This window comes from Lacerta agilis, chromosome 1 (assembly GCF_009819535.1).
Source record: "Lacerta agilis isolate rLacAgi1 chromosome 1, rLacAgi1.pri, whole genome shotgun sequence".
Taxonomy (NCBI): domain Eukaryota; kingdom Metazoa; phylum Chordata; class Lepidosauria; order Squamata; family Lacertidae; genus Lacerta; species Lacerta agilis.
In genome coordinates this window covers 49,081,334-49,091,854 of record NC_046312.1, presented here as the reverse complement: position 1 = coordinate 49,091,854, position 10,521 = coordinate 49,081,334, and the positions used below count along the sequence as shown (strand labels likewise).

Genomic DNA, 10,521 nt, shown 5'->3' with positions numbered 1-10,521 from the left:
ATGTGTGCGCGGAGGTCAGACTAGATGATCCCTGGGGAACCCCTCTCTTTAAGATCGAATCCTTTCTCAACCAAATCTCAGGGCATCGAGGATCAGGTCACAGTTCCAGGGCTCAGTTCTGCCTGGATTATAAAGGGTTAAGTGCCCGCTTCCGAGTGTCTCTTAGGTGACACTGCTCTCCGGTGTAGCGTTAGCACAGCCCCTTTCCCTCCCTCTCCCCTCTCCCTTTGCTTTTGTCTTCTGCGGCAGCAGCAGAAGGGTCCGCGGAGTCTCTCCTTTTCCGCGGGTGGTTTCTTATCACTGCTGTCCTGGCTGTTCTGGAGGAAGACGCCGAGGTGGAGAGCATCGGGTCCCAGGTCATGAAGAAACCCTGACTGGTCCTTTTTTTCCCTCCAGCAAGAACACACAAAAAAAGGATAAGGCTTCCCCATCTCCTCTGGCGGAAATTGGTCCTTCCCGAGCTCGCTGCCTCCTTTTCTCTTTTGGCCGTCATATTAACTTCTTATTCCCATTTTTAAAAATCTTCCTGCCTCTCTGGAAAGGCAGCTGGATTTGGGGGGGTAATTCCTCAGTCTTGTCTAAGTTTCTGGGATCCCCCCCTCCCTCCCCGGAATTCCTCGTGCTTTTGTTTTCCTGAATGAATGAGGCTGATGAGTGATAATTCTAAGGCAACAATAGCCACCCATTGACGAATCTGTCAAATCTTCTCAGCCAAGGAAGCCGAATTCCCTGTTCTCTCCTTCGTTCCGAATAAATCCAAGCCCACCGTCAAGAACAGCAGTGTGGGCGCTGAGTATTGTGATCCTCTGGGTAGCAAGTGCCCAGGAAGCAAGTGCCTGAGTCTGTCTTACTTGGGAGAGAATGGCTGAAGCTTCTCCCAGGACCTGGAGAGGATGCGATTCTGCTGGAGAAGAGGAAGCAGACAGAGGAGCTAAAGCAAGCTGGCAAGGCTCTGCAAGAGAAGAGTGGAGGGTTCTAGGAGCCGGGAAGTCACTGCCCTGCACCACCCTGCACCTGGGCCACAACTTGAACCCGCAGCCGGAAGGGGAGAGAGCCGAAGCAGGCCCGTCCCTAAGGGCACAGATGGAGGATCAGTTTCTGCACTTGACCATCAGAAAACAGGTGTCCTACAGGTAAGGGCTTCCTCCAGTCAAGTCACCAAGGGGGCTGGTTCTAGGAAAAGCAAGTCATTTCAGGTTGTTGCCTCCAGTGAGTCTTCAGGTGGTTTTCTGCTCACTCTGAATGTTTTGTGAACTACCAGAAAGCAGGTCTGGGGGAGACACAGGGAATAGCAACATCAAAGTCCCGTGCATGTTTGCTTGCAAATAAATTCTGCTGAGTTTATGGGGACTCAGTCTCAAGTAAGTGTGCCTAGGGTTGCAGCCTTAGTCTTTTTCAGTCAGCAACCCAAAGTCTACGTTTGTGTGCCTCAAGTACAGGAATAGCCAGTGTGGCACCCCCTCTAGTTGTAGTTGTCCTGCAACTTCCATCATCCCTGATTGTTGGCCATGCTGAATGAGGTCGATGAGAGCTGGAGTCCAATAACCACTTAGCTCCCCCTTTATCATTATAGATGGTCGTAACAGATTTAATATAACTACCGGTAGGGAATTGATCGGTTAAATCAATGTAATTTTACCCTCACACACAATCTCTTTCCTAGCTTTATCCTAGCACTTCCCTTCCCCCTGAAAAACACTTTAAGCATCTGTGAACGGCAGAGAAATGTAAATAAGGAAGTGAGGCAGAAAAACTTCCGAAGTGTATGACTGGGAAACCTGGAGGCGGGGTTGATCGAGAAAATAATTTTAAAACAGATACAGTCATTTGTGTTTCCTGTATTTGTCTCTGCCTTTGAAAGCACACCATCCCAAGCCATTCTTCTTGGCCCCGTTATAGTGAGGCTATCGACTTGGGTCTGAGCCAGTAGCCAACATGCTTAGCTGAGATCCCAGTCCATATACTCATGCCTGTGATGTCTCCAACAAGGAGAAGCCCCATTCTTCTTGGTCCAGGGCATGACTCCTGTTATGAACCTACAGACTTCATTCTAGCTGATGCCAAGACTTGGTTGACTGCATTAGCTGAAGGGATCAGAAGGACACATGTACCTGTACGGTAGTAAAATGGGGTGGTGGGATGAGAAAGTCGAAGGACAGCTGCCACTACATGGGCCTGTGAGTAATGGAGAAACGAGGGAGTAAATAATTTGTACCCTGTAACCTAAGCTGTTGTTTCTGTAATTTGCACAGTTGTAAATTGAGTTTCTGTAGGTGACAGTGTGAAAGCTTTTGAGCTTCTTGGAGCTGTTCTCTATTAAAGCTAAAAAATAACTCCAGGTATATTACTTTGCAATGCCACTTTAGTTACCAGCTTTATTAGAACCCCTTAGCACTTTAAGTTGGTAGCATTAAACAAACAAAACTGGGTGTCACAGAATATAAGAAGCCATGGTTCACTATGACTGAAAGCTCAGAGCTAAATTTAAGCTTCCCGGGTTGCTTGAAGAAGAGCTTTGTGGTACCAAAAAGCTTGCCCATTCTCCCCCACAGAAGCTGTCATCGCCTTACCAGCCTTGCATGCTGACTCTCCCCGATCATCCCCATAAAAAACACTTCAGCAGTCAATAACAGATGGCGGTTTGAAGTGATTTACTGTACACTCATGGAGCAACTCTGTCCTGAACAGCATATGAAGGAAAATACTTTATATAGAAAACATTCTTGCTTCATGGATACTAGTGTTTCTACTGCAAACAGATAAAATCTTCAAACACCATTGCTTGCATTTGAGAACGCTGATCTTATCCGATGAATTTGTATGTTGCAGTGATTCACATGCTAAATTTAGATGTGGAAAGTGCCTGGGCTTACATCCCCATTCAAGTATCATTCTTATTCAAGCTCACTGAAAGGACAAGTCACTTTCTCAGCCTAGCCTACCTCGCAGGGTTGTTGTGAAGCCAAAGCACTGCTCTGAGCTCATTGGAGGGAGGGGGAGAGGTTGTAATAGACTGTGCTTAGGGTCTCCTAGAATGACTTGGGTAGCCAACTTTGTGCACAGCAGATCTGGGGTCCATGGGGCTATAATTCAGGAAAATGAATGGTGCTGCTATAGCACATCTGATCCCCACAGTATATATGGACAAAATGCTTCATCTAAGGACCAGGAAAGGCATATCTCTGGCTTCTCACAGGAAGAAGATTGTTGCCCAAGGAGAAATGTTTCCTTGGACACTTAATGATTATGTGCCAGAACATCAAACGGAGGTTGTGGAAAGTTGCTGTTCAAATGCCCCGGCCCAAGACATTTAGTCACTCTTAGCAGGTGTGCAGCATGATCTGTGAGCTATGCTATAGAAACTTTGCAGCAGCCTTTGCCAACCCGGTGCCTCCATATGTTTTGGATGACAATTCTCATCAGCCCCCAGGCAGCATGGGCTAGGGGGAGTTGTCACCCAAAATATCTGGAGGGCACCAAGGGACCTTGAGAGTCATCTGGTCCAACTCCCTGCAATGCAGGAATCTCAGCTCAAGCATCCAGGACAGGTGGAAACATGGGTGTAGCTGGGGGGGCAGGGGGCCAGCTGCCCCCCCCAATCATGTAAATTAATAAAAATACTTAAGTAACTGAGGTTCTGCTCCCCCCAACATAAATCCTGGCTATGCCCATGGGTGGAAATGCACGACAGAAACCTCCGAAGGAGAGTCCACCACCTCCAGAGGGAGACCATTCTGCTGTCGAACAGCTCTTACTGTCAGAAGCGAAGGACTGCTTCCAGGTTACACACTACTTATTAATGCCACCATTAAGTGCCTTGTTGTATGTTGCAGCTGGACACAGGGGGGCTACCTTAAAGCCAGAGGCATGACTTGCCCTGACATGGTGCCCCCTGACATGGTGCACACAATGGTCTATTTTCTGAACCTTAAAAGCATTCTGGCCTGGATGCTACCATGAGTGAGGGATTATTAAGGCTGGGAAAGGGAGGTGAACAGGATTTGCCTTCCAAGTTATACTTCTCCAGGTGTGCAGGGTATGTTTTATGAATGGATTAGCTTGCTGCAATTATCCCAGATTCCCTGTGCAAGGAATGGAACATACTGCAAACCAATATGAACCATTTAGATTTGCTGGGAAGCTGCTTCATTGTCCTATCTGGCCAGGGGTTCTTTCGATAGAAAGTTCTGAAAACTCCATCCTTGAGTTCCGATTTTCTTCTGATTGGGACCTGTAGCAAACTTTGCATGCCTCTTCTGATGACCCAAAAAACACCCTTCACACCTATATTTTCCACCTGTAACACTTGCAGATTCTAGTTATAATTAATTCTGTGATAGTTGTTGAAAGTGACTCATGGAGTTGTCAGTCAGGACAAAATGTTCAAAACGTCGCTTTTTAAGCAGTCAATGATGCATACAGACACCTTTTAGGCACAGAAAACTTGTTCTGTTTGTGGTGTGTGTGTGTGTGTGTGTGTGTGTGTGTCTGTGTGCCGCAGCCTGTTAAATGCCTTAAGAAGAAAATATATCAGTGTCAGAATACCCTTTATTAACCAACTTAACAACAACAACAACAACAACTCTGGGCAGTTTTCAACAAATTAAAACACAGTATGACATCAAACATTTCAAACTTCCCTGACCAGGGCTGACTATCTAAAAGTCAGATAGTTGTTTATTTCCTTGACATCTGATGGGAGGCTATATTATTCATGCCAATAACCTTTCTGACCAGAATAGAAGTAAGATCTGTAACTGGAACTATAGAAGTAAGATCAGTAAGGCAGAGACAGGATGATGAGCCTGGCAATGTCTCTAAACCAGAATTGGTCTTGTGCAGAAAGCCAGGCCTTGTCACAGACACACACTGTTGCAGTACAATATGCAGGACCAGTCTTGACTCTTGGGTTGTAATCTAGTCTCTGTAAGCGGCTGTGTAGTGTAGCAGACTAGGCAACTGGGATTGTTAGGAGTAAGAATCAGGACACAGAACAATCCTAGTGAGATGGAATTTAATATTCAGGTTCTGCATACAGCAACCATCTGGCTCTCAGTACTTCTCTGTCCTCTTTAGTCTTGTTTAAGTCCTGGGATAGCTCAAACCTGTGATTAACGCAGGGCATTCTAAAATGCTGGAGCTGCTGTAAACATTACAGGTGCGGGAATTTGGATACAGGAAGGGAGTGCCAAGAGTGAAAAGTTCCAGGTGATATTATCACATTTGTATGTCAGTCTGTGCTCACAGGTTAGCACATGCAAATGCAGACAAATTCAAGCTATTTGCAAAGAGGAAAATTGAGATGCTCCTGTTGTCTAACACTGCAGATCCTCCAAAAGAACACCAGACAGATAGCAGTCTTAACCACCAGGTCTAAAGAGAACCCAGGCAGGAGGAAATCCATGGGCACATCAAAAGGAGTTGGTTGTGTAGGCATAACCCAGTACGTACAGCATGCTGTGAGCTGTTCTAACCACCTCCCATACCTTCACAGCATTTTTCAAAAAATGGAGGACTGTAAGATCAGGGTCAGCTCTATAGTCTTCCAACTAGAACACAGGAATCCCAGCACGCAGTCTCCCATCCAATAGGAAACCATGCCAGACCCTGCTTAGCTCTGCAAATGTGCTAGCAGTTTAAAGAATGCTTTAAAATATATGGTGCGCACACAACCTAGTTATACTATTTTGTGCGTGGTGCTGTGGTCTAAACCACTGATCTTCTTGGACTTGCTGATTGGAAGGTTGGTGGTTCGAATACGTGCGACGGAGTGAGCTCCCATTGCTCTGTCCCAAGTAGATAAACAGGTACCGCTGCGGCGGGAAGGTAAACGGCATTTCCATGCACTCTGGTTTCCGTCACGGTGTCCTGTTGTGCCAGAAGTGGTTTAGCCATGCTGGCCACATGACCTGGAAAGCTGTCTGTGGACAAACGCCGGCTCCCTCGGCCTGAAAGCGAGATGAGTGCCACAACCCCATAGTCGCCTTTGACTGGACTTAACCATTCAGAGGTCCTTTACCTTACTATTTTTTAGTGGGGGGGGGGGGTTGACTGGCATGAGGATTAGCAAGAGACTCCCTCTAAAGAGGATGGCTGAGCCCAAAAAGATTGGGATACAACTCCTGCAAAGGCAAAATTTCCTCAGCCTGTCCGAGACCCCACGTTTCACATCATGTTAACAACTGCCTATGGGCACTTCCTTCCAGTCCTCTGCCTGCTCTGCTCCCATAGCCGGCAGAAGGATAGAGGGTGGCACCATCAGCCTTTTACGTAAAGCCTCTGGAAGGAGGAGGAGAAAAGGCGCCCTTGGTATTTTTAAAGATTTGGAAATAAATGTTTCTTCCAGAAATAGAGAGAATGTGGTGTGTGTGGAGGTGTCTCTGGCGGGGGGAGCGTGGGCTGCTGGAGCAGGTTATATATAGCACTTCCCGAGCCAAGCCTCTTAGCAGCAATGGATTTGCAAGGCTGGCTGGCTCCAGCCTTTGCAGAAGCGGCTGCAATAAGAACCTAAGTAGGTTTCATGTTTATATACCTGATTTTAGCAGTGATTCACAGGGGGGATTTGGGGAAGTCATTCAGAGAAGCAAGTGAGACAAAAAGCTTCTCGGCCCACTAATTGGCCACTAGTTTCACCAATTGCCACATTACAAAACTAGGTAGGCTGCTGCGTGGGTAGCATAACTGTGGAAGGATTTCATAATCTGTGAGGGAGACAAGTGGTGCTTCGATTACACTGGGGGCATACCCTCTCCTTAGCTTTATGACAGCCCCCTTAGCTACTGTTTTTAGAAATGTATGGGGGCACAATTTGTCAGTAATTTTCTAGCAGGTGTTAGGCAGAGAGGGTTTGTAAATTTCATTAAGGCCCCCTACTTTTCCTCACATTATTCAAACGACTTCTGAGACCCTTGGTGTGTACACACTGAAGCAAGTGAGCGGCAATTGCCGCCAACACTGTACAGCATGTAAAAAAAAAATAATCTTACAGATTATGAGGTACGGCATAATATAGGTGCACTTGGATGAAGCAGCCGATTATGGGTAAAATTCATGTGCCCGTATTTTCTTGCCACAAGGGTGCTTTTTTCATTCCTCTGCCACACAGCTGACAAAAGGCTGAACATGTTTTCAAGCTCACACAAGTGAGGCGGCCTGGCTTGCTGAATTCATATTGTGTGGGCTGAAGCATTCAGAGGCTCCGAATGTTTGCGAATGTTCATCATCAGTTGACTGCAAAATATCACCTTGCAGTGGGAGGGCGGGGGCAGGGGCGGGAATCTAAGTGATACTCAAAGCATAACTGAGGCTTGGGATATCTGCCAGTGCTCAAAAAGGACTCTGTGGAAGTCAACTTTTAAAATGTGGATTTGCGATTCTATTAATCTCCCAGCATCCCTTTGGCCTACTACATCAACAACCGAGCCACTACAATCCTCACCGTACTCAGGTATTGCAAGCACAAGGGAAAGCAATTCCTGAAGCCATTAGCAAAGTCTATGGCTAGTTTGGCTGGTGCGAAGAATCCAGGTGCCAACAGATCAGATTTCTCAAAGGGTGGAGTCACCTTTAGTAGAAGAGGCCCTATGGCTCTTATCTGCCAAGGCTGCCAGAATATACCCTTCAACATTTCTCTGATGAAAATAGGGACATCCTATTCAACAACAAAGGGACACGGGTGGCGCTGTGGTCCAAACTACTGAGCCATGGGGAAGGTTGGCAGTTCAAATCCCCGTGATGGGGTGAGCTCCCATTGCTCAGTCCCAGCTCCTGCCCACCTAGCAGTTCAAAAGCACATCAAAGTGCAAGTAGATAAATAGGTACTGCTCTGGCGGGAAGGTAAACGGCATTTCCGTGCGCTGCTATGGTTCGCCAGAAGTGGCTTAGTCATGCTGGTCACATGACCCGGAAGCTGTACGCCAGCTCCCTTGGCCAATAAAGCGAGATGAGCGCCGCAACCCCAGAGTCGTCCGCGACTGGACCTAACGTTCAGGGGTCCCTTTACCTTTTTATTCAACAACAACAACAATTTTCTTTATACCATGCCCATCAGACAGGGTTGCCCTAGCCACTCTGGGCAGCTTCCAATATATATCAAAACACAATAAAACATTCAACATTAAAAATCTTCCCTATACATGGCTGCCTTCAGATGTATAATTGCTTATCTCCTTGGCTCGGGGGTCACGTAACTCCATACCTTCCAAACTTTATTTGATTAAAATAGGGACATCCTAAGGAAAAGCGGGACATTCTGGGATCAAATCAGAAAACAGGACGGCTTCTGTAAATCTGGGACTGCCCCTGGAAAATAGGGACACTTGGAGGGTCTGGAACCAGTAACACATTCAAGGCATAAATAGGGCCATGAAACAATTAGACTGCAATCCTGTACCCACTTTCCTTAGAGTAAGCCCTATTTAAATACATTTGACTTAATTTTGATTATAGGATTGCAGAGATCATCTCATTTATATAGTAAAAGGGTGTGCTGGGAATGGCCCATGTGAATGGGCAGAAGTGCAGCAACCCAGCCTCAGATGTTAACTTTAAAACTGCCTGGTGACTGGCACTTCAGTTGCTGATGAGAACATGAAGTAGATTTCTCCTCCTGCCTAAAATGTGTGTAGCTCTGTGTAAGATGTAGCTGATCGAAGGGCCACATTCTCCTTTGGCCGCTGCTGGCTATGATGAAATGTGACCAAAATGGCATTAAATTTTAAAAATACAGATAATCTGATGACTGGGAAGTGTTAAGTTCTGTCAAACCCAATGCTTTGCCTACTTTCCCCCTATTTTCGCTGCTGCCAAAATTGGTGAGGTCTTTGAGGCTAGAAAAATATGATAGACTGGATTGTTTTCCCTGCAACTTTTTCTTCTTTTTAACACACCCTTCTTAGAACCAAATACCTCTCTTGCTTCTCATTCCTTTCCTTCTCATTCCTCTTCTCTTCCCCATTTCTTCCCTCCCTCTCACTTTTTTAGCTTTCCAATCCCCGCCCCCATGTTTATATACCCGTTTTCTCTTTGTTTCCTCAACCTTTCTTAGTAGCAGGTCTTCTCCAACTTGCATCCTGCACTCACCCCCTTTCTCCCTGGCAGCACCAAAACTGCCTTGCTCCTAAATTTTGCACACACAAAACATGTACCGGTATCACTGTGAATAAGAGATATGCTTTTTATGCTTTCCTCATCCATTGTTCCTTGGCTTAAAAATGCTTGTGTCTTCCTGTGAATACTCAGCGGATAATAAACTCCCAAAATCCGCTGTTGGGAAATGTCTTTATTGGGACCCACCAAAATGTAACAAAAAGTGTGACGAGGGTTTTCTATATGCCCTTTTGGGCCCTTTCCCCTGATGTGATCCTTCATATGGAGCTAAGCATCACTTTTCTCATCTACTATCCCTTACTCTTCCTGCATGGCCGCCTCCTTACCTCTACACCTTATGTTACAAACAGATGGGTTTGTTTACCTAGTAAGCACTAGCACTAGAGGTCAGGAGTTGCAGGAACATAAGCCTACTTGTTACCCTTATCTCTCAGGCTTATCAACTATTCCTGTGGTAGGTGAAGGGACATCAGGGAGACTACAGTGGTACCTCTGGTTACGTACTTAATTCGTTCCGGAGGTCCGTTCTTAACCTGAAACTGTTCTTAACCTGAAGCACCACTTTAGCTAATGGGGTCTCCCGCTGCCGCTGCGCCGCCAGAGCACGATTTCTGTTCTTATGCTGAAGCAAAGTTCTTAACCTGAAGCATTATTTCTGGGTTAGCGGAGTCTGTAACCTGAAGTGTATGTAACCCGAGGTACCACTGTATTTCACTTTTGATTTTCAGCCCTATTTCAGCACTTGGCTGTGACACAGAAGAGGGCAAATACCTGTCCCCGGCTGCCCCAGAGAGCAGTGTTATATTTAACAGAGTTAAGGGTAGATTTCAGAGGAACATTAGGAAGAAACTTCTTGATGGCCAGAGCAGTTTGACATGGAGGGCACTTGCCAGTGGTGGGCACTCTCCCTTGCTCGAGGTCCTTCAGGCAGAAGCTAGGCACCCTTCCATCTGATAGAGGATATTCTGAATTAAGAAGTTTGGAATAAAGGTCTTCCAAGGCTGGGCCAACACTCCTATTGATCCTGCATCCATTGTGGGTTTGCACTGCTGGTTTAGGAAGCAGTGTACACATGATGCTAGCCACAAGCCACTTCTATCCTGTCATTTGTTAGGAAATGCTGCATTTTGATGCATTTCCCCCCAAACTTGCTTCAATCCAAACTGAGAAAAAGAATGAGCAAGCTGTGTTTCAAGCTGGTAATGTGTACACAGCCCAACTATATGATTCTATGAACCAGAGATACTCATTCTCTGAATTCTAGAAGATTCACCCGTTTCCCCAAACAGCCATCTCTTTCAACAGATCCCACGCTATAGTTGCTCCTGTGATGTAACCATCACTGAAGCACAAAATGTAATTTTCCACAAGGACTTCTTAACTACACAAAGTCATGACAACTTGGTTCCCAAT

General features: G+C 46.1%; 1 protein-coding gene across 1 annotated transcript in view; it reads left to right on the top strand.

Moving 5' to 3' along the window:
- The first annotated feature begins 778 nt into the window (after positions 1 to 778).
- The window catches only part of DGKZ (diacylglycerol kinase zeta), a 124,935-nt gene continuing 115,192 nt past the window's right edge, over positions 779 to 10,521 (top strand). The window contains exon 1 of the mRNA XM_033149021.1: positions 779 to 1,133. Within this exon, the coding sequence (XP_033004912.1) occupies positions 862 to 1,133 (272 nt within the window). The 5' untranslated portion in view covers positions 779 to 861. The remainder of the gene's footprint in view (positions 1,134 to 10,521) is intronic.